The sequence below is a fragment of the Sebastes fasciatus genome, chromosome 19 (genome assembly GCF_043250625.1).
Source record: "Sebastes fasciatus isolate fSebFas1 chromosome 19, fSebFas1.pri, whole genome shotgun sequence".
In the NCBI taxonomy this organism is placed as follows: domain Eukaryota; kingdom Metazoa; phylum Chordata; class Actinopteri; order Perciformes; family Sebastidae; genus Sebastes; species Sebastes fasciatus.
In genome coordinates this window covers 16,018,074-16,041,781 of record NC_133813.1, presented here as the reverse complement: position 1 = coordinate 16,041,781, position 23,708 = coordinate 16,018,074, and the positions used below count along the sequence as shown (strand labels likewise).

Here is a 23,708-nt window from a genome sequence, read left to right as displayed (position 1 = left end):
CATGAAAATACAATATATAGTTTTATTTCTATGTACAAACAAAATAATAATAAGCAAATAAGCAAAATAATGACAATAACAAAGCCACAGAAGTGCCAAAATTGTGTACATATTTTGTTTCATTTATTTTTGTAATAGTCAGCTGTTATTAGCAAAAAGGGGGAAAGTAGGAAAGGTACTCCTGTTTGGAAATGTACAAGATTTATTATAAAATAATAAGATTAATTATATAGCTTTCTAAATGCCTAATTATAAAGCCAATCATGTTTATAATAATAATAAATTCAACTTCTATGGCACTTTTCAGGGACTCAAAGACGCTTAGATCCTCAGCCTAAGTTAAAGAAAGAAGACAGAAAATAACAATTAGTGTAAGATTTGATGTGGTTGAAAGCTCTGGAAAAGGCAGTAGGCCTAAGTGAAAGATTTTTTTTTTGTTAGAGAAAAAATATTATGTGACCAGTTAACTATAAACTAGTTAAATAACAATAACTTATTTGATTTTTCCATGCATTATATTACATACCGAACTACATGAACAGATAAATAGCATTGTTGTTGTGATGTTTCAGTTTTTTAGTTCCTTTTACTCACACACGTTGTCATCAGTTGAAATATTAAAACTTCAGCCTCATTTAGAGGTCATACTTTGTTCCTACTGAGATGCTGTAAAAAATATTTCTATCAAGGGATGTGATACTGAATATGTCCACTGGACAGCAGGGAAGAGCTTTGCTGTGAGTAAATTGAAGATATGTAATAAAGAAAGGCCCAGGTGTTTCCTTTTATCCTTTTCATAATAAAAGACACCTATTTATGCAAGCTTAATTGCATGAAGATGTGTGTTTTTGTGTTTGTTAATGTACAGACTGTCTTTCTGCCAGTGTTACTTTGAATCTTGTCTTTTATTTTTTATTTTTTGTATCCATCCTTTGTAATATTTTCTACTTGCGTCCTTCACTCCCCCGTGTTTGTGTGTGTGTGTTCACCCCTTTAGGACATCTACTTGCACAGCCCCAACGTGCGGTGGTGGGGGGACATCGAGATCGTTCTGGAGGACGCAAAACGATTAGTCAAAGAGGCCGTCATCTATCCCATTAAGGTGCGGCCGCTGCCCGAGCACGCTGGTATTTCAGCACCGGTCGCCCAGCTTCGATTCTGAATACATCTCCTTTAAAGGGCTTAAAGAGAAGGAGGGCAGCGGGGTCAGGCCAGTCTGTTACGCTGACATTAAATCTATATCTGGGATAATATGGTAACACACACACACATACACAGATTGATAGATAGGCAGGGAGGAAAGGGTGGACATACAGTATAGCATAACACACACACACAGGCTACACAAGCAGTATGCACATGTGCTATGACATGTAGAACATGTACAAAAACATGCATATTCCCATACTCTCAACTCACACACAAGCAAACATACACCCACATGAAATACACACGCTTCTATCATCATCACCTAGACCTCTCTCGTGGATATGACGACAACAAATCAGGTTGTCTGCATCCTCTTGACATTTACAGACGGAGATGAGGACTGATGTGTCTATCACCGTCTATTCACGCCGCATCTCTCCACCTACCCACCCTTCCCTAACCTCATCTCTATTTTTATTAACTCTCTGGAGTATATAAGGTCAGTTTTGTGATTTCACTCAGCTTGTGTTTACTACGCAAAATTACCCCTGATGTTTATTTTTGTTTTGTTTTGCAAAGGCAAAAGGCACCTGTGATGGATCACTCAGTACGGTTGAGTTCTTCGAGATCGATCTTATTTTGATGTACATGTATTAAAAAGTGATAAACCAGGCTTGTATCATTTCCCTCCAAAAACATTTATTTCTTCAGGCAATGTCAGTTTTTATCTTTACCTTACAGTAAATTGCACATCCGCTCATCAACATTTAAGGTACAGCGATAATGTTTTTTTTGTTTTTGCCATCCATGAGACCACGCTGCTACTGATGCTGCTACTCAAATAACTTCAGTTACACTCCCACAGAAACCCTATATGGTCCGTCATGGCTTCAGGCATCAGTCTGAAAATAAGGCTGTTTCATCTGAAAAGGTGCAAACTGGGAGGTGGTGGACTCAGCAGCAGTGATTTGCTTGTACAGTACAATTCAGAGTGAAGTAAATAAATATTATTTCCAAACGGCTTTGATTTCCTGCCATTTTTTTTCTCTGCGTTATATGATAATGAGTTGTGGAGCGTTGTAGAGGAAGAGGCCTGTGGATACAGTTTTGTTTTTGCCCTGTTGGGCTAGTGCAAAGTTCCAGACAATGAACGGTGGCTGTAGCCAAGTAGTCTCACTCGGTCAGAGCACGATATTATTCAAGTTTATCTCTACAGTTATGTTTTCAAAATGATTGTGCCAAGTCTATTGAAGCTCATAAAATGCTGAAATATTTCAGATTTTTGAATCACCTTTTACAATCCATCTTATTAAATTAATGAATCCTGTACAATTACAGTATGACACGGCAGAGGTCTTAAGTACAGAAAATAGCATTTTTTTCTCCATTTTCTAAGCTAAATAGGAATCGCACAAACATTTTAAAAGGGCTCCCAAGTTTCTCCAAAGAAGTTTCCGTTAGTGTTTAACAGCACCATACATTGTGTTAAATTTATGGTGTAAATTGTCTGCTTTTCAGTTTGAAAAGAAATACTGTCATTGAAATTAATGGATAACCCTCAGAGAGAAAATATTGAACGCTAATACATTAAGCCTAAAAAAGTTGGGATTGTGAGACGAAAGGGACATAACGCTCACACGTCATTCCAGGCAGTTTTCTCCACCATATCCCCTGCGGGTTTTCAACATTTTCAAAAAAATATATATTAGTATAAACTGATTATCGATTGTGAATGAGGAAATGGGAGCCAAATGTCAAGGGAGGTTTTGATCTTTGGAGCAAATGCACTTCTTGACATGGCTTTCTGTGATTGGCTTGAGAAGTTAGATCTTCATACAAACCCTCATTTACTGAGAATCCACATGCATATAAACATGAAATGGGTATTTACTAAGAAAATAGTGTGCTTTGGCTTTGCATAATATATGTTTGTGTTTGTTTTAAAAGCCAAATTAAGCATTGCATATTTGGTTTTAAAGTGATTCCTTGGTCCCCAAATTTGTTGTCAACAACCTTTTCTTTATAAATCACTTATTTTTTAAAGTGATTGGTTACTAAAAAGTTGATGTAAGAATCTCAGATTTGGCAAACAACTTGTGAAAAGGGTTTTTGGGGCTCCATCTTTAAGCCAGATCTTTAAAATCCTACTGGAGACCTCACTGACTATGTAGGCAGTTGAATGCTTATTGTGTCCAGTAAGATGCTGAGTATCACTGAGGGACTTTTGATGTCACAGGGTAAGGGGCCTCAAACAAGACAAGAATTTTGGATAGCTTTAACGAGGGGTAAGAACTTGAATGTAGTACAGTGCTGAAAATTTGGATTGTCTATAATTCCTGGTAAAAATATATGATCTAGCACAGATTTTTTCCCCATGCTAGATGTTAGTGGTCAGGGGTAAAATGGTGTGATGACAAGGCGAACCTTTGATGTTACTGTTCCTGTGCGGGCGTCCAAGCCTCGACCGTAACCTCAGAAAACTCCGGCTTCTGCAAGTAGTGTACCAGCCTCGAGCATCATACCCTTGACATAGACGCGCACGGTGTAGAACATCGTGAGGAAGTCCTGGGTGCTGAACAGCGTGTCCGCCAGAGCGAATCCCAGAGTAGAGGGGATGAAACCTCGGCCGTACTCCACCATCCACGTCCCGGTGCTCCACTGGACCGACGTGGCCTCGCCTATGCTGTGTACGATGGTGTCGCCTGTGGAGGAAAAAGATTTTGGAAGCAAGGGAAGAGAGAGAAGCGAAGAGAAACAATCAAAACGCTACCTATTTCTCATTCAAAAACAGTACTTTTACGCCATTCATTTAAGGATAGACATAAAACCATTCATATAAAAACCAAAAATTGCAGATTAAAAATGTGTTATGGTGTTACCAGGGTAGTATGTTTCACTCTTGGTTGTCCCCTCCTTCCACTGTCTGAAGGTGCCGGATATGATGGTGTCAGAAATCTCGGCCCAGTAACGACCTGACGAAAGAAGAGAGCAGACTTGGAGTCGAACTTCTATTGGATGCTTTTTCTTTAAACATATCACTTCTGTTTGCCCCTTATAAAAAGGCAAGAGTGCAGGCATGTACTGTATATACTGTACGAGTATAAAGATGGCAAAAGTAAAGTCTTTGTGTGGTCCTCCTCAATATAATTACAGTTTTTCCTAGTAGAGTTAATCATAATTTTTTTTTATTTTGATTATTCTTTTCATTCAGAAACCCGTTTTAATTCAGTATGATGATGACAAATTTCAACAACTCAAATATTATCACTGTTTGAAGTGATCTTTTTCCCATGGCATGACATCCCAACGGACAGACTTCCAAACCCCTTCATTTCCTCACCTGAGTGTCCTCCTGTGTCCACTGCAGTACCAAACAGCAGCAGGTACTCCGTGAGCGAGGCGTGGAGTAGACACATGGAGCCCATCCAACCTCCGGCGTTCACAAACACCCACTGCAGGTCCTCGTCTGGCAGGATGTGGCCAGGATACCTAGTTCAAGTTACACTTTATTAGCTGTTTCTTAAAACACACAACACAACCTAAAACCCTCATTTAGTGACTTCAATAACACATATTCACATTAGAAAGGTTGCTGAAAAACTGCCTAAGGAAGAGTGATGAATGATTATTGTGAAATTGTGATGGGCAGTATTCACTATTTTCTGGCTAAATCATTACTTGGTTCATTGAAAAAAAAAAAAAGGGAAATAAATCATTAGACGCAGCCTTGTCTGCAAGGCAGAGGAGGTAACGAAGTTTTGTTGGATTGAAACAGGCTCAGCTCTGCAACACACCATGTGGCTTTAAGCACATTAAACATAACAGAATCTAATGATGAAAGTTAAGTGACTGAATATGGGTCAATCACGAATTTGATAACTGCTTCAATCAGGGTCTAAAATTAAGTGTTTTCTTCACGTGCCACTGTGGCAGGTCACTGAACATTTTTACTAGCCACACAATTGCTTTGTCTGCCACTTCTGAAGTCTATGTAGAACGCTTGAGAATCGTAAACACTAGGGCTGTGTATTGGCAAGAATCTGGCGATAAGATAAGTATCACGATACAGGAGTTACGATACGATTTATTGCGCTATATTGCGATACTGTAAGTAAGGCGATCTAATTTTAGGAAAACTATCATAGTATAAATAACACTGCTGTATGCATAAAACCTGAGCATAAAAAGTTACTTTTGTTTCCGCATTTTGACGGAATTGCAACAGAAATGCGTCGCTAGGCAACAGCTTGGGTCCATGTGTACTTCCTGTCAGCTGATATCATTCACATACACTGCAACCAGGAAATAAACTGGGACACGTTTAGAATGTTTACGTTTAAATCTGTGGCAAGGGTCTAAATATTGTATATTCGTGACATCACGAATGGCCAGAAATCCTGACAACTTGTTTCAAATGCAGTGTTTCTGAATACGGGCTGTGTGTATTTCCCTGTGGATTGAGCGTTTCGATACTTTCACAGTATTTATAAAGGCCTGCTTTGTAATAAAAAAACAAAACATGAAAATCTCACTTTTTTTATAATATGGGACCTTTAACATAAACACACATTTGCTGGTTGTAGCTCTTCAATAAAAGAAATCTACACAATAAATGTTTATTAGTTGCAGCTATGAGTGCTTACATGCCACTAAATGTCTGCATATATATTTCTGATGCATTAAAATGTAAGTGTTTACCTCTTCCTGAGCTCCACCACCACTTTGGCGAAGGCCTGCTCATGGTCCTGTCCTGAGTATATGGAGACATGTACAGTACATATGGAAGGCAAGGGAGGAGGACTACTTGGGCTATCTCACTTTAAACTGCATTTGATTGAACTGCAGGTTGGTCTTGAGTTGATTTACTTATAAAACTGCTCATTACCAAACTCACCTGCGTACTGTTTGGCCAATCTGGCGACGTCTTCCTTGTTGAAAACGTACTGTTTGGTGGCCATCCAGTGCCGCAGCAGCAGCACGGCCAGGACGGTGACTGCGGCGAACAGGAACAGTTTTAAACACGTTTTGACTACAGACATGGTGGAAACAAAACGAAACAGACAAGAAACACAGCAGCAGGTCTGACTACACGTGTATACAGAAGGCTGACAGGTTCACGCCATCGGGAAAAGGAGCAGGAGTCCAATAGTGATGTGCCGGTGACGAACGAGTCGGTTCTTTGAGCTGGCTTTTTTAAGTGAACGATAATGGTACGTGTCCACGGTCCCCATTCATTGTCTATGTAAGCAGCCGCGCAATGCATTCTGGTAGCGTGGCGTCGCGATTCGAGAAACGGAGCGTCACGACGCCCGCTCCTCATTTGCATAAAGTTGAGGGCTAGTCTACTTTATGCAAATCACAGGGCGTCCGACGCGACTCGCCGCCTCTCTAAACTCCCGAGAATCTTTTAAATTAAACGTTGTTGATCCAAAATAAAGACAGATTCAGCAACTGCACGGCTTATTTCTCGCCTCAGATGTTTTCAGAAACACATTTCGGGTGAACTATTTTCGTGAAATAAGATAAAGTTTCCAAACAAACCATGTTGGTCTGATTTGAAATCCGCCCACAAGGGAAAGCGTTTGTCCAATCAGGTGCAGCCAGAAGTATTTGAAATAAAGCCGGGAAACGTCAACGCCGAGTATTGGTCAATCATCTATCGGGTCACAGCCTAGCGTCACGCCCACCAAGCGTTCAATGCTGGGAAGCGTCGCGTCCCCTCGCGATAAAAAACGCCCCTGTGGACACGTACCATTAGAGCTGGCTCCTGTCCGAGAGCCGTTTTTTTATTAATTCAAGGCAGATTGATAGGATGATCTTCTCCGCGCCATGGGCACTCCATGCACTGACTGTCACTGAATGTTGTGTTAATGATGTCTGTGAGACGGTGCGGTGCGCGAATAGCAGGCAAGATGAGTGACAGTCGGAAACGAAACAGCATGTAAAATTATGGTATTCTGTAAATTATAAGGTTTAGTATAATTATATTGAATAATTTAAGTGATATATGTGCACACATACTAATCATAGGTCCAAAAAAAAGAAGCTAAATTTGGCTGAATTATAAAAATGCAGAAGTGGTAAAATGAAGAGCCGTTTGGGAGCCGAAAGAGCCGGCTCTTCTTTGGTGAGTTGAGCCAAATGATCTGGCTCACTAAAAGGAGCCGAAATTCCCATCACTAGAGTCCAAAGGAACAGCTTCTTCCTGGTCAGGTGAGAGCGGGAAGTGGCTGCTCAGCCAATCAGAGGACGCGTCAGTCACGTAGCCGTGGGCAACGTCAGGGTTGCCAGCATACTGTGAAAACCCCCTTTAGGTCGTTTTTATTTAATTTGCATACTTATACAAAACGAGTTATCCACAAATATATTAAGAGGGTGTATTAAATACAAACATCTATTATTCATGTTTATTATTATTTGTTCGTTTTAACCCTTAACTTTTTTTGCTTTTTAGAGGGTTGTCATCACACGTGATTTGTCCCAAAAGGCACGTTTTTTTCGCTTGTCAAAAAGAAAACAGGAAGTATACCGAGGAAGAGTTGTGTTGACAGGTGACAGGAGCTATAGCTGTTCACTATTAAAGCAAAATTCAGAAGAAGTTAAGTGATTAAACACCAGAAAGTTGACAGTTCTCAAACAGCAACGACCAACCATGAGTGACAAACAAGAAGTCAGTTTTGATCCAAAAGGTAAGGAGCTTGAGGTGATATTGTCAGCTAACTGTACTCATGTTGTACTCAATGTGCCCCTCTACTGTATCACTCTTGCAATCTTGCAACCAATTATTACAAGATGCATCAAACCAAAGTGAATTGTATACAAGCCGAATTTACGGGTAGGTCCTAGTTATTTATAAAATGTCTTTAGATATATTCTACCCTGAAGCTGTTTTTTTCTAAAACTAGAGGAAGTGTTAAATTAACATATTTTTCATTGGAGTTCTGTCTTCTTCTTTTTTTTTAAACAGTTTATTTCTGAATTGTGTTAATACAACTCTGACAATCCATTGCACAAACATGTTTGGACTGATAGATATCCCACCCATAATAATACCCAGAGGGCACTAAAAAAAAACAAGTGTACAAAAATAAATATAAATATATAGATAAATAAATTAATAAAACAAAATAAATGTCTTCTTTTTTAGGTCGGATTTAATTTCCATGTAAAAGAGAATTTATATAGGTTCGCCGAAATCAATATATTGTATGTTAATGTCAAACCACTCATTCCAGTCAGGCCTGTCCTCCTGCATTGACAGAATGCGTATTACTTTACAGTACACACAGCCAGCTGTGCAGTCTCGTGACTTGAGTTCCTGCTGCTTTTACTATAGAGTCTGTGCCTGAATTATTTCGGATTTGTTTCAGAGTTTGCTGTGTTTTTTATGCATAATAACTAGAACACTAGACTTTTTTTTTTTTACACTTTATTGACTATACTGATTTATTATTTAAAAAAAGGACCAATTCATTGCTAATGAAAATAATTATTAAATGTTGCCATGCTTGGCAGAGTTCAACAAGTCACATCAACATTTTCCTCTAGTTGACATGTAAAGAGGATAAAATGAACTATGAGTGATTAGTGTATCAGGTTGACTTCACATGCACATGATTAGATTCCACTGTTCCACTTTTTTGGCTCTTGAGAGAACCATCTCTTTCTCTCTCTCTCTCTCTCTCTCTCTGTAATTAAATTGCCTTATTGTCTTATGTCTCCGAAACCCCTCAGAGCACCAGCACCTGCGTTATAACCCTCTGCGGGACACTTGGGTCCTGGTGTCGGCCCACCGCATGAAGAGACCCTGGGCAGGTCAGGTAGAGAAACCTCCTGAGGAACACATCCCCAGACATGACCCCCGCAACCCACTCTGTCCCGGGAACACACGTGCAAATGGAGAGGTAAGAGCATGTATACATTATTTCAAACAATGCATACATATATAGGCCTCCAACAACTGAGACGATGGCAGCAAGCAGTAAACCCAAACTTGTTGTTTCATCCATAGCCTACTGCTCTGCAGTCAAGGGGGTTCTATGCAGTGGGTGGCTATTAATCATGTAATAAACCATTTCATAAAAAGCATAATTTACCCATATTATTTATTGCACAGGGAATGTTTGATACATATCTGGACACATGCAGCTACCAAACATATGCCATAAACGATAGCCGCTTTGGACCACAAAATAGATTTTGGGTTGTTTTCTCCCATTGTTTTATATCTCTGTGTCTGTTTTTTCTCTAGGTAAATCCAGAATATGAGAGCACGTTTCTTTTTGATAATGACTTCCCCGCCCTTCAGCCAGATGCTCCAGATCCAGGTGAGTGCCATTTCTGGTGCTGTAAAAAAAAATACTATTAAAAGGCATTGTATTACATTATAGAAAAATCACTGGTTCAATGGGAACGTGACACAAGCATACCCATAACTACAGCAAAAATAAAAATAAATAATAATAAAAATAGTACTAAAACATCAAATTGTATATCAGATACAGGATTGTTTGCTTTTGTTGTATCATTGCGGTCACTGTCATTGTTTGTATTAAAAATAATAAATAATAAAAAAAACATTTTTTTTGTGCGAATTCTACTTTCATGTAGTTTGTTTGCTGTTTAGCGAAATGCGAAGTATACACAAGTTATTTTATCTACATCTTAGGCACAAAACATGATACTTTTGAGATAATTTCATGGCACAATAAACTTTTCAATCAGGGTGTGGGTGGATCAATTCAAATACCTAAAATAAAGTAAAGCAAATTAATTATTAAATTGTAACACGTTTTTATTAAATTTTACATTTGCTGTTGTGCTCCTCAGGTTCAGATCAACACCCATTGTTCCAGTCTAAAGCTGCACGGGGCGTCTGGTAAGAACAAAGCTTCATGTCACACATCGCAGGACTAATCAATGTCTGCCATCGCACTGTGAGAAGCTTTTAGCCTTATGTGTAAAGTATGCGTAAATATTGTTATTATTATTTGGGATGATACACCCTATGTGTGTTATTTATTGAAACATGCCAAGAGACTGAAGATCTGTTACAGTACAACATTTATATTTTATAGTGTACCTGTACAAATAAACAAAAATACAGTGTTACAATGAGATGAATATTAAACGCACGCATAATCTAAATTAACATGTGGTTAGAATTAAGTCAAGGGTGCCTCTTAATCAACGTTCCTTTTTAAAAAATGATGATACATTCAAATTTATGACTAATTAAATCTGAGCTGATGAGTGCAATCAGAGCAGTCATGCTGAGGCAACTTTCACTCGTTGTGATCATCAGCATAATCAGCTATTAGTAGGAGGTAATTGTGTTAATCAACACACGGCATGCCACTTGTTTCCAGGACATCTTGAACTATGCAAAACAAAATCACAAACCCACAGCGTCCATGCATATATTTAGATGTGTGTAATCTTCTGTGGCACCACCAGATGGGGATATTTCCTCACCACTTTATTTTATAGGAAGTGGATGTTTGGATGTTATGATGGATTTCAGTCCAGTGATATTTACCTCAGACCCTGTGTGTAGGTGCATAAATAAGAGCTTTTCCCTGTGGTCAAATTGTGCTTATTCTTGGGAATGTGTTCTACTCAGTTGTAGAACTGTTAGATTTTTTCCCTGTCAAAGTCCATATATGGTCTGGGAACCCTAACAGGAGAGCTAATCCTTTGTTAGTGTTCACTTACATGCACAATACACAGTAGTGTATAACAGACAGGTTCTGTATCTTTAAAGACGTTCCAGAACAATCTCGCATTTCGGGAATTCCTTGGATGAATCTTCCTGACAGCAGCAGAGTTACACAACAACTAAATAATAGATTAAATCAAAACTGCATTCGCTGGTTGAAAACTGAACTTGGTGTTTGAATCCCATGTTGGCAGACGTAGAGGAGGCTGTCAGTTATTTCTTGCCACATGCACTCACAGAGTAATGAAGCAGAGGAATAGCACTGATCGACATCTTGTTATTGATTGTTACATTTCAGTTTTTTTTTTTTAACCTTGCAGATTCAGTCTGTGTGCGTTTTTTTTCTTTTCATGATGTAGTGGTTGTATACATGCCATGCTTGTTCCGTGCAATTTTTCTTGTTTGTGGTCCGCCCCAGTCCACATAGTCTTGTGTCAAAGAAAGGGGAGCTTGGAGGCTGGACTGGTGCGTTCTGCCCTGCAGCAACATTCACAGAGCCAATTAGAGAGAAAAACAAATTGGAAATGGGATTTTGGGGGATTTGGGTCTTGGGAGACTAAAGAGAGACGGGGTGAGGGAAGAGGTGAGAAAATGCCTAATGATTTATTGTTTCACCCTTTCTCAGTCGTACAGTCCCTCTCAGCATAATAACCCCTAAATCCTGTGCCAAAGGATGTGGTAACACTTTATTTTACAGGCCTAATAGTGTCCTTATAATTTCCCAGAAAGGAACAGTTATGCATCTGTAATTTCTTAAGACGTTTGTTGGATATGACTTCATAATTTGGCACAAATAATAGGGAAAATTAATGTCCAGTTTCTTTTTATTTCCTGTCGTCCTGCCTCTAAATTGCACCAAACTTTATATAATTTCCTGGTACTTTCTTTAAAAAGTGAAATAAATGAATAGGTACTCACTACGTGTACTGCTCAGAACACTTAGAACACTGTCTCTATTTAGGGCAGCCCTCTCTTAGTCGCTTAGTCGACTAATCGGTCGTTTTGGTCTATGTTGGCTAAGATTTATTTAATCGATGAGTCGTTTTTGTTATGCTTTTTTCATGCTAAACGACTTATTTCCAAGAAACTTATCTCTGGTATAAACACAAGATTTAAAGTGGTACTTTTGTGTGATTCTTTGTGGAGAAACTCAGTTTGATAGATCTGTCAATTAAATCCTAGTAGTTCATAGTTCTTTTGTTTCTAAGCGCCTCGGTTATAACAAATTTATTCTATTAGACATTATTCAACCCACACTGATTAAACTAATAAAACAGGGCTCAAAAAGCCATTACAAAGAGACATCTTACCTTCAGCGGTAATCAGGAAACAATTGTTCTGTCTTTGCTTGCTCACAGAGCTGCTATAGATGTAGACTCTTAGTGTTAGTCCTGTTAAGTCCGGTGTTGCTAAAATGCTGTTTGTATCCATCAATTAACATCAAATAAATCCAATTCCAGAGTAACATTGTTTTTTACATTTTTAGTGCTTGTTGGATATATACACACACACACACACACACACACATATATATATATATATGCAATGCTTGCAGCTCCTATGATACTCATGAACAATTCATAAATACGACCATTCAGTTTTGCTCAGAGCATAAACACCAAAGTCATGTTCAATTATTGATCACGTACTAGCTGCTCAGGGCCTAAGAGGAGCCTGTCTGTTGATAGAAATTCATTTTTCTGACTCTGACAGTCGAGCCGGTTTCCCCTGGGCACCACAGGTAACGCTCAGAGCAAACATAAAACACAAGGACATGGATTAGATACACACACACCTCTAAACTCCGTACAAAGTGGTTAAAACATTTAGTTAAACCCTGAAGTTATGTTTTTGGGGTTTATTTTTCTTTCAGTTAGTCATGCTCACTAATAGAATTCAGAACAAAATGTTCATATATCACAGTGGATATCACGAGTAAAGCTCTGACAATACAAACCAGATGCTCTGGCTTTAAATCTGACCCCAGATATGTGTCACATGTTCTCAAGTCAGTCAGTCAGTCAATCCCAGCCTTTCTCTTATCATAGTTCCAATTAACGTGAAAAAACATCAGATTTTCGATGCCCATTAAATCTCCCTTTGGGATGCTAAAGTATTGTCTCATAATAAGTACCTCTCATAACATAAGGAAAGGTATTTGTATCTGTTTCGCTGTGACTGGCCTTTCGAATTGTAAATGCATTTCGAAGAAGCAGGAGAATGAATTTCAGCCCAGAGATGTAATCTGTGTTAATTCTGCAGTTTGGTCACAATTGGTTGTGATTGTATTTCAGAGCAAAGACTGCAAGTTGCCAGAGTTGTGCATCCATTTATCAATGGATCTGAAGGGCATCACCAACAAGAGCTTAAACGGGATAAACAAAACAAAAAAGATGTTAAAGAAGACGTGCAGCTGTTTTTGACGAGTGGTTTCTGGGAAGTGCAGAGAAGTAATTTCACAGTACTCAGCACTGGGTGCCAGAGATATAGAAAACAATCTTACAGATTATAACTTTAACTGTTATTAACAGAGCCAAATCTAAGCACAGTAGATCAAGGCTGTTCTTTAAAGAGGACCTATTATGCTTTTGTGCTTTTTCCCTTTCCTTTAGTGTGTTATATAGTTTTTTTGTGCATGTAAAAGGTCTGCAGAGTTACAAAACCAAAAGTCCACACCAAAGGGAGTTACTCTCCCCCACAGAAACACTGCTCCTGAACTGCCTGAAACGACTCGCTTGAAGTCCCGCCTTTTCTTCCGTAACGTGGTGATGTCACCAAGTAACACATTTGCATAATACCTGCCTAGCGGCTAGTTTGGCACGCCTTCAAACAAAGCTAGTAAGAGCGGAGCTGGAGCGGAGTCCGAAGAGTTTGGTTCAGTTTACCAATCACAACAGAGTGTGCCAGCTGGCCAATCAGAGTAAGGATGGTTTCACACGTTTTCAGAGGGTGAAAAGAGATGCTGCAGCACAGCCGGTATGAGAAAAAATAAAGCGTTTTTTGAACATTAAAGCATGTAAACATGTTCTAGTAGAAACTCAAAATACAAGTTTGCACCTGCATGAGCATGAGCACGATAGGTCCTCTTTAATGTATTTCCTGGAAAACCCAGGCAAGACAGCAGCAGCACATTCATCACTTATTAACAACAACCAGAACAACAACAACAACAAAAACATCACAATAAATAATAAACATACAAAAACTAGAGAGCCAGACAGAACAAAGACGGAATAACTTTTTTGGAATAGATTTTTCTCACCTAGGATTGGTGCAGTGAGAGAAATGTATTTTAGATGCTACTATCAGGGTGCCCACGAGCAAAGCACTGAACCCCCAACTTTGTTTTCAAAATTTTAAAAGAATTGCACACTCTCCAGGTTTCAGATCACTGCAGGAGATTTTATGCCCAGATTCCCACCATCCTCTCTGTTTCTCTTTCATCTCTTTTTCAGTAAGGTCATGTGTTTCCATCCCTGGTCAGACGTCACCCTCCCTCTCATGAAAAAACAAGAGGTTGTCAAGGTGATTGACAAGTGGGCGGAGCTTGTTGAAGACCTAGGCACCACGTACCCCTGGGTTCAGGTATGGGATGCACACACACACACACACACACACACACACACACACACACACACACACACACACACACACACACTCATCGCTATTAACATTCACACCCTATTGATCTAATTTCTCTCAGGGCTGGATACCTGTAAAATTGTAGCAGGTAAACCTTTCGACCCGCGTCACTGATCATTCCGTTGTCCGCTCTTTCCAATTTTTTCATTTTAATGTGTCTTGTATTGGATTGTATAAAACTTTAATGATGCCTCTGGGCAAACTTGCAAATTCAAACAGCAGCAGCAGAAAGACACGGATGTGGACAAAATAAGACATTGAATTTTATACAACTAGGAATTAAATTCTTCTGTTATCACATTTTTTAAAGCAAATAAAGATGCTGTGTTCGTTTTGGATGGATTTAGAGGTCAGAAGCTGATGTACATCTTTACTAGTTACGATACATTATCAGGTATGCAGATCGATATTCTAACTGAATCCAGAAAAATCACAGCTGCTCTTTGTTTTGTTTGTTCAGTGTGTCGAATGGCACCAAAGTACTACACTACACTTGAGTCCCATAAGCCATTACTGTGGAGACGACACAAGCTGAAGCTGTAAAATCATGAACAAATCACTGCACTATAGTTGCTGAAGTGATCCACAATCCAATTACTCTAAATATCCATCTGGTTCCTTCTGTAGGACAGCCAGTGATTGGCGATTCCCAACCAAAAATTATTTTTAGGACTTCTGTCCAATGTTTTTTTTTTTGTTGTTGTTTACACAGTCTTAATTTTCAATTTAATTTACAGTTTTTTGTGTCCATTTCAACATGCTCAAATGACTAGTCATGTATCATTAGCTAAAGGATACATTTATGAAATGTTTTCCTCTACTCTGCACAGAAAAACGACTAGTGTCTGCATTATAAAATATTGACATTCTTAGATTATAGTTACAGATCCAATATCAAATACCTCATATTCTGCATTTCTGGGATCCCTAAAGTTTCTCACTAAACAGACAAATGCATACATAGCTGCAGGGCAATTGAAACAGTATTAACCACCAAATATCAGCACCAAGGACAGCACAATTCTCTCCTGTTTTAGTCGCCAGCAACAGCAAGGATTTGCTCTGTTCGACGCCAAATCCCAATGTCCACACTCACAGACTCACAGACTTTAAAGCGCGTTACCGCAAAGTCCGCGAGGGTTTAGGGCTGTCCCACTGTCAAATCGTCAAGTGCACGAGGGCTCCCTCGCACACATTTTGAGCCCTTTAATGAACACTTTCCTTAAATCCGAAATGTCTGAAGTCTTTGCCTGAGGGGATTACCCACAATTCATAGCTTTGTGATTTTAGGTTACTAGGGGAAGCCTGAGGTGTTAAAAAATGTGTTATGATGGTGCATAAAAAAACACATGAAATCAGAAGAATGCAAGCATTTGGCTACATTACACACCTAGTATATATTCATCAACCATTTCTTTTCATTTTGATAATTATGCTGCTTTAAAAACCCACAAATGGCGTTGTCAAGGTAACTCGATATGTTGCTGCAAAGTGCTGTCCCATTCGTATTTATACCATTTCAAGCCGTTGCAGCCTCTCACACCAAACCATTTACCAGGTGACGTCAGTCAAGTCCCCGAGGGGTTCAGGGCTTAAAGCTTTAGGGGGGACATTGGGATTGGCCCCTGAAGAGAGACTTGTCCACTTTGACCTTCGACTCATGGAGGAAAACAGAATTTAGCCCAGTGCAGACATTCAATGTACCACCGAAAAGCTCTTCTCTTCTTCTGTTCTTATCTTTGTCACGTTACCTTAGTTTTGTCGCACTACGTTCATGCAAAAAGGCAAACTAAACTCTGGATTAACTTTTCCTCTTATTTTCTCCTTTTAGATCTTTGAGAATAAAGGAGCTATGATGGGCTGTTCAAATCCACATCCTCACTGTCAGGTAGGAAACGCACACACACGCATAAACACTCAAGGTGTTCATTTAACTTGCACGTATGCGCAAATAGGAGAACATTGAGTGATTTCAACTACATGAATAAATTAAATGTCCTCGAAGTGAGAATATCAAGTTCAGGAATACATAAATATCTTAACACACAGACAGCAGCCACTTCTTTCAGTACGACTACTTTCAAGGTGCCGCAATGACAGATGCTTTTATCACACAGGCACAATATGATTTGTGTCACCGGTGCAATTTGCACACCTAAGATGCTGGCTTTTCAGATTCACTGTGACAAATGAAGTTGGGATGTGTTAAAAAGGACTCGCTTAAAAGTTTTGAGTCGGACAAGTCTCAACATAGAAGCTGTTAATTTACTCTTTATTCAGAGATCACTAATAACTGTGTGCTGTTGTCATATTTTGCATGTTTTTTTTTTTAATATACATAATCACATCTATGTTACTGTTTGGGTGTTTTCTTGTCTTTTCATGTTTGCCTCTTCAGTAAGGTGAGAGAGGGGCATTTCCTGTCAAACTGTCACTTAACTGTGTGGTGTTGAGGAACGAGCACAATCAGGAGGGAGAATGACAAAAACAGAAGGAGGGTTCGTGTAGAGAGAGTGATATGTTGAATTCTAAACAGCAATACCGTTATCAATATGGTCAAAATAATATGTCAGCTGTCCAACAGTATAGAAAACAGGAAGACGGACGGGTCCATCAGAATCGAAAATCCCTGTTCTCAGCCTGAGAGTAATACACAAGTTGCTGGTAGTTCACATATTTTTGCTTTATAGCGCTGAGAAAGTCTGTTTTATGGCTTCATTCACTCTCCCAGTGAGGAATCTGTCTTCACCCTGCCCAATATATAAGAGATTGCCTTCAGATTGGTCGGGGAAGCTGCTCTGAGTGGAACCATTATGTCAAGTTAAACTGTATTTGCGGAAATAATGATGAGACTACTGACTGAAGCAATCAGTAAACACATTTAAACAGCACAAACACAACATGGTAAACAGATTAAACACTTCAGATTTCAAACCTATTGAGAATAGCCTGTCTCATTCATGCAAAAGGCAGCACATAGACAAATTCTAACAGTTTTTAGGGCTGTATCGAATGTCATTTTTTTTTTACATTCAAAGCTTTTGAATAAAGATTTGAATGTCTGTCGTGATATTTTATAACGTCATCACCGAAAATATGATTTTGTGTTTTTGTGGTTATATAAATGTAATGTATGCTGCTGTTAGATTGCTGCTAGACCGCCCCATTAATACAAGTGTGTGTGGGAGAGTAAACAGTTTTTCACCGCAGTGAAAATGTTGTTTTTGAAAGGCTAAACGCCAACAAATATGGATTGAAGCAGAATATTCCGTTAACTAAAAACATGTTATGAATTCTGAAAATGATTACATCTATCTTTTTTTTCAATAAATTTTGACTTTTGGACTGAAGGCTGAGACAATTACAGAAAGCGCTGTGTGTGTGTGTTTGAGCTGATGGACTATTGCACGCAATATGTTAAGTTATTAAAGTATTTTTCTTGAGTATTTTTTCTTTTTCCATAATGTTTAAAGGAATAGGTTGACATTTTTGGAAAAGTACAAAAGCTCACTAATTAACAGGTTATACCTCATTACTGAAATGTTGCACTGTTGCTTTAAGAATAGTGTCTTAATTATTCGCTGCTGCCCACAAGTTCAGCAGCAGCTGTTGCCACCTTGCTTCTCATATTTCTGTCTGTGAAAGTGACTAAGCTATTGTAAGTTCAAACAGAAAAAAAGGAAGAATAGTTGCAAAAGTTCTCTGAGGTGAGGAGCTCATTAAAGGTGTTATTATAATCACAATCACAGCGTTCTATTCATTTCAGGGCGATGCTTCGCGTCGGGGTCCACGGCATTGCCCTGTCGGGGCTTATTTCACAGCAATGACCGACTCGCTGTACATTATCCCTTACTTACTACACGGCTTTGTTGAATACTCGATTCTGATTGGTCAATTATGCCAGTTATTTCTTTATAGCAGACCGTTGCTATGTATAACAGACCGTTGCTATGGACGCAGATCTGATCTCGGACTCTGGCGGACCGTTTTTGTGTCAAATTATTGATTTTTTAAGTAAGTAGCCGTGTAATAAGCAGTATAATGTACAGCTAACTGGTCATTGTTGCGAAATAAACCTCCTCAGGGCGATGCAAGACCCGACATGATGACCAGCTCGCTGTACATTATCCCTTATTTAACAGTCCTCCAGATGATTTCAATTGATGAGTTCCTGCTATCTGGTTGATCAATGACAAATCCTCACACTTTGGGAGTAAAAGAAACATTTGACTCCACACAGAAACAAAGTCCTGCTGCTCTACTTGAATCTGTGCTGATGTTTTCTAAGGCTGTAATATACGAATTAACAGCAGAGGGCAGTATATGACCTCAGAATAACATGGTCTTGACACTGCATCATTAGGAACTTCAGAAAGTTGCTTTAAAAAAGTAGGGGAAGATACAGCCACTGTAAAGGGAGAAACTTTCTGATTAAGATGGTTTAAAACACCTAGTATGTAATCAGGTGCCATCAAAATCTTGTTTGTTGTACTTGTATAACAAAAAAAAAAGTGCTTCTCTTTCATGTAGTCCACTTTTAAAACATTTCAGAGACAAAATCAAACCTGGATCCAGGCTTTGATGGAGCTTTTAAAAAGTTTTGTCAGTTGTGTTTCTTTTTTGTTTCTTTTTTTCCTGCAGTCCAGATTTCCCTTTCTTAAGACATCAAAGTTCTTAGAAAAGAGAGTAAATGTGTGTGTGTGTGCAGCCAGACAAGCCCTCCAGGACAGAACGCATGAAGCAAAGATCTAAAACTTTTGAAGATAACGAACAGAAAATGTTAATCGTGTTCTGCAGGCATCGTTGCTTCTGATAACTTTGGTCTCGCAGGAGCGATATGTATTTTCATGTAAGTGGAGGAAGGAAAAATGTATGCCCCTGGAATAGTAATAGTCTTATTCCACATAAGTAATCCCAAACTATATACAGTATTAATTCTGTGTGCTCAGAATGTGTTTGAAAACATTCGCCTCTCAGGAGCAGACAGTTATTGGGTTCGTATTTCACTCCCTAAGTGTGTGTTTCACTCTTGAAGGGCAACTTCTGTCTTGTGGGAATAGAGTATATACTTTGCTTTTCTCTTATCTCTACTTTCTCTCTGAGAATCAACAGTCTGCTGCTGGATAGATGAGAGATCCGTGTATACAAAAACGCAGGTGTACAAATAGAGCCACAGGCACAGATGTTGGCAGGCGTGAACATATATATATCCACACACACACACACACACTATATTGTACATGCCTGGAGGCATGCAGATATACAGCATTCACACATACAGTTCACACATGTCAGTCTCTTTCTGTCTTTCTAGGATCGCGATCATCAACATGGCACAGCCTTTAGTCAATATTCAAAAGTCATTAATATTAACGTCACGCCAAGCTGCTTTCTGCTCCCATTGCGGTGATTGTGTACAGAATCTCACCAAGGGCAAAAACTGCCAATAAACATGAATAATTACCAGCTTTTTTTTTTTTTTTTTGGTTAAAAGATTACTTTTATCGCATTTGCTTTATTACATATTAAGTATTAATCATGAATCTAAACCCAGGACGATACAGTTACGTAGAGGCGAGGCCAGCGGGGCACTCATAAATTGCCTCAAAATTAAAAAGAAATGATGAAGCTCCTTGATCATCAAGAGGACCCTTTTTACATCCCCCCCATGAAGTTAATACAGCTTTCCCCTTTTTTAAAGAAGGATGGGGGGGTGGGAGAATTTCTAGGAGCATGATTCCTGCACTGCATTCTGGGTGGAAAAAGTGGAGGAGTGTTTAATCAGAAAACAATTTGCCATGCAGCCTGAAGCTCCAAAAAGCAGCAGAGAACACTTCTTATTATTACTCTGTTCCCATCGTATAGGATATTATAATTGAAAAACCTACTCCTAGTGACACAGATTTGTTCAGTTCAGTAAAATTTTACTTTAATAGGCCTAAAAGCTCTCTCAACATTAAGACAAAAGGGCAAAAATGCCCCCTGAAAGCAGTTTACATTAAAGCCTAACCTGGATGATATGAACAAATAATGAAAAGAAACCAAATTAGAGGCCAAAAGAAAGACCACTGTCCATTATGTAAGGGATAATGCCAGACGAGGTGTCCGTTATCAGGAATTAATGGACGAGGTATAGAGGCCGGAACGTCTGACAACCTCAAGGATGAAGGACTAACGTTACACTCAGTGTTGTGAATAACATATTCCAACACAGTCTCACAGCAGTTTGTGAAATAGTCGCAAAATTGAATCTATTTGATTTGTGTACATTTTGTGACGCTCAGCACGACTTTCAACAAATGTCCAGCAACACGTGACGCACATGTCAATTTCTGCTCCAGTCTTTTCAAAATAAAAGTACTTGGTTTAGGGAAAAGATCGACTTTATTAGGTTTAGGCAACAAAACTACTTAGTTAGGTTTAGGAAAAGATTGCGGTTTGGGTCAAAATAACTTCAGAAGTGCCGTAACTTAAGTATGGAAGTTATGTGACAAATAAATCAACTTTGACTTGTGGTTTCATATGGGATACGAACACCGATCTCCTGTTCGCTGCTCTTTATACTTTCCAGGTTAACAATTACGTGGATTACATACAAATTGATTTCGTGCTGGCCATCACGGGAACAATTTTTTAAATTTGTGTCTATGTGCGCGAATCGATACATTCAATTTCGTGACTATTTCAAGAACTATTGTGTGACTGGGCCGGATATTCAGATTATTTTGTAGCCAGCGCATTCATTTAGAACGGTGAACAGACAGTTTAACTGGAACTACGTGGTCGATGTACATTATCAGTAATTAATGGACACCCTGCAGCCATTCATAATCGAGTATTCACCCAGACCATGGTATAAGTAAGGGATAATGCCCAACGAGGTGTCCATTATCAGGAATTAATGGACGACATGGAGGCCAGAACTGTCCAAGGCTTTGCTCCTCAGTGCAGCTATAACTAATCAATATTCTGGTGTCTGACTCATCAGATAATGCATATGTATTGCATACTTTTACACTATTTAGTTTTGCTTTCCTGCATACACTGCTGTTATTAGTTTGGATGCTAATTATAACAAATGCATATGTAAATACCTCCTATTGAAAACCCCAGGAACCGTTATCTTAGGTCCTAATTTATGATGCACCTTGAGTCAGTAGTTACATGTTAGAGTCATTTGGCACTCCTTCCCTGCTTTTACGGCCATTAAAACACCATAAAGTGCAAACATAAATAACCCGAATGTCTGTCGTGATGTTCACCGTTATCCATAAAGAGCTTTCTGAAATGCAGTAGAAGTACATTATGAAGCTAATTCCGCAGCCTAAAAGTGTTTTTTTTTCCGAAGCGTGATTGAAAATAAACTGCAGTGCTGTTAAGGCAGACGAATGTTTTCCAGGAATGAAAATGACCGACAGCATCTCTTCTGTTTTAGAGCATCAAACCTGTCTGTTTTCTCTGGGGATGTTTACCTTTTCAATCACTGTTAATACAAGCATCTCATTTAAAGTGAATGCCGTCTGCCACGGAATGCCAGTTGGTGGCTGATGAGAGGAAAAGTTTCAACAATGTGTTTGTCTCGGTTAGATATCAAAACAGCTGCTTTGAACTTTTAGATATTGAGATGCTATTAATCACAATCAAGAAAGCTAAATTGGTCAGTGAGTGTGTTTCTGTCTCTGTGGGCGCACGGAAGAGTGCTCTGACATGTTCAGTTGTTGTGTTGGTTGGCTAAAATGTTTGACACAGCTGTAAATAAGACATTTTTAGGCAACCAAAATGTTACAATCAACTTTCATGAACTGAAAACACACTGTGAAAGGGTTAAAGTTGTAAGACAAAAACACGGACAACTCCCAGACCAGTTAACGGCGTGGTAGCGACCAAATTACATACAAATCAATATAGTTTATAATCGATCCACACTTTCAACTCCATTACCACGCCAATACCAACACAATGACATAAACGCAGATACTGTCACAATCCAAGTATTGGGCAACCGGGATGAGAACCTAAATGCAAACACACAGGAAGGATTGGTTAGGTTAATGGCACTACATCCACTTCGACAATAGGTGGGCAGCCAGTCAGTAGCTGTAGGCCAACAGGTTCGAGAGAGCAGGTCACAGTCGTAACATGAGTAACTGATAAACAGGCAAGTGTACTGGAGCAGGGAATAAAACTGTCTGGCAGAGACAGGAACGACTGGACCGCTACAGCAAGTGAGCTATATAGATGATCTGGCTGAGGGGAAGTGGCTGGTACATATGCTCGGGATTAATGAGGGATCATTGTGTAGGGAGGAACAGAAGTGGGTTCTTGTAAAGGGTAAGAAACTCTGAGGTCATTAAGTGGGGTTTGACAAATTCCAGAAAAATGCAGGGAGGCTACAGAGGAACACAAAGGTTGTGAGGCTGTAGATGAAAAGAGAGATTGAGACAGGGCAGGTGTCACTGTGGCAGATATGGGGCTTAAAACAACATTAAACCTGGACTATTTTGAGTATGCCTCTACATACGATTCTTTTCTTAAAGACCCTGAAAACTTGATTTCAAATCTTAAAGAGGACCTTATTTTCAGGTGCATACTTGTATTTTGGGTTTCTACTAGAAAAAGCCCAGCCTGCTCTGATTGGTCAGCTGACCCACTGTTGTGATTGGTCAGCCGAACCAAACTTTGTGCACTCCGCTTCAGCTTCAGCCCAAACTAGCTTTGTTCGAGGGCGTGCCAAGCTTGCCGCTATAGGCAGGTATTATGCAAATGTGTGACTTGGTGACATCACCACGTTACAGAAGAAAAGGCAGGACTTCTAACAAGGCATTTCAGGTAGTTCAGGAGCAGTGTTTCTGTGGGGGAGAGTAACCTTTAGACTTTAGTCCCTTTGGCGTAGACTTTGGGCTTTGTAATTTTGCAGACATTCACATGCACTAAAAAACGATATAACACACTAAAGGAAAGGGGAAAAAGCACAGAAGCATAATAGGTCCTCTTTAAGTATGTATCTATAACATTTAATATCCAAATGTGTTATTTATTAAGAGTTTAACTTTTAAAATATCAGCTAGTCTGCTTCATCAGGACTGTGTGGTTGTGGTTTGGTCAGATTTGATTGACAGTTGCCTGGCAACATGGGCGAACAACCCAACGACAGTCATCAAATTTTGATCCAAATGTTGCTAAATCACGATTGATGCAG

The 23,708-nt window shown here is 39.2% G+C and overlaps 2 protein-coding genes across 2 annotated transcripts in view; one reads left to right on the top strand and one right to left on the bottom strand.

Moving 5' to 3' along the window:
* Positions 1-1,823: 1,823 nt before the first annotated feature.
* sigmar1 (sigma non-opioid intracellular receptor 1) lies at positions 1,824-6,315 on the bottom strand. Its single transcript, XM_074618823.1, has 5 exons — positions 6,044-6,315; positions 5,848-5,899; positions 4,490-4,638; positions 4,029-4,121; positions 1,824-3,851 (listed from the first exon to the last, which is right to left on the bottom strand). Exons 1-5 carry the CDS (start codon positions 6,186-6,188, stop codon positions 3,622-3,624), a joined length of 669 nt encoding a protein of 222 aa, XP_074474924.1. The 5' UTR covers positions 6,189-6,315; the 3' UTR covers positions 1,824-3,621.
* A 1,239-nt stretch (positions 6,316-7,554) lies between these two features.
* Positions 7,555-23,708, top strand: part of galt (galactose-1-phosphate uridylyltransferase) — a 37,213-nt gene continuing 21,059 nt past the window's right edge. The window contains exons 1-6 of the mRNA XM_074616855.1: positions 7,555-7,838; positions 8,884-9,053; positions 9,401-9,476; positions 9,979-10,027; positions 14,323-14,452; positions 16,341-16,397. Coding sequence (XP_074472956.1) covers positions 7,802-7,838; positions 8,884-9,053; positions 9,401-9,476; positions 9,979-10,027; positions 14,323-14,452; positions 16,341-16,397 — 519 coding nt within the window. The 5' untranslated portion in view covers positions 7,555-7,801. The remainder of the gene's footprint in view (positions 7,839-8,883; positions 9,054-9,400; positions 9,477-9,978; positions 10,028-14,322; positions 14,453-16,340; positions 16,398-23,708) is intronic.

Excerpts from the sequence above, each read along its gene's own strand:
- sigmar1 (XM_074618823.1), bottom strand. The coding sequence starts at position 6,188 with ATGTCTGTAGTCAAAACGTGTTTAAAACTGTTCCTGTTCGCCGCAGTC. Across the intron at positions 4,122-4,489 it reads GGACACAGGAGGACACTCAG|GTCGTTACTGGGCCGAGATT; the intron begins GTGAGGAAATGA and ends TTCTTTCGTCAG. Across the intron at positions 3,852-4,028 it reads GAGTGAAACATACTACCCTG|GCGACACCATCGTACACAGC; the intron begins GTAACACCATAA and ends TTTCCTCCACAG.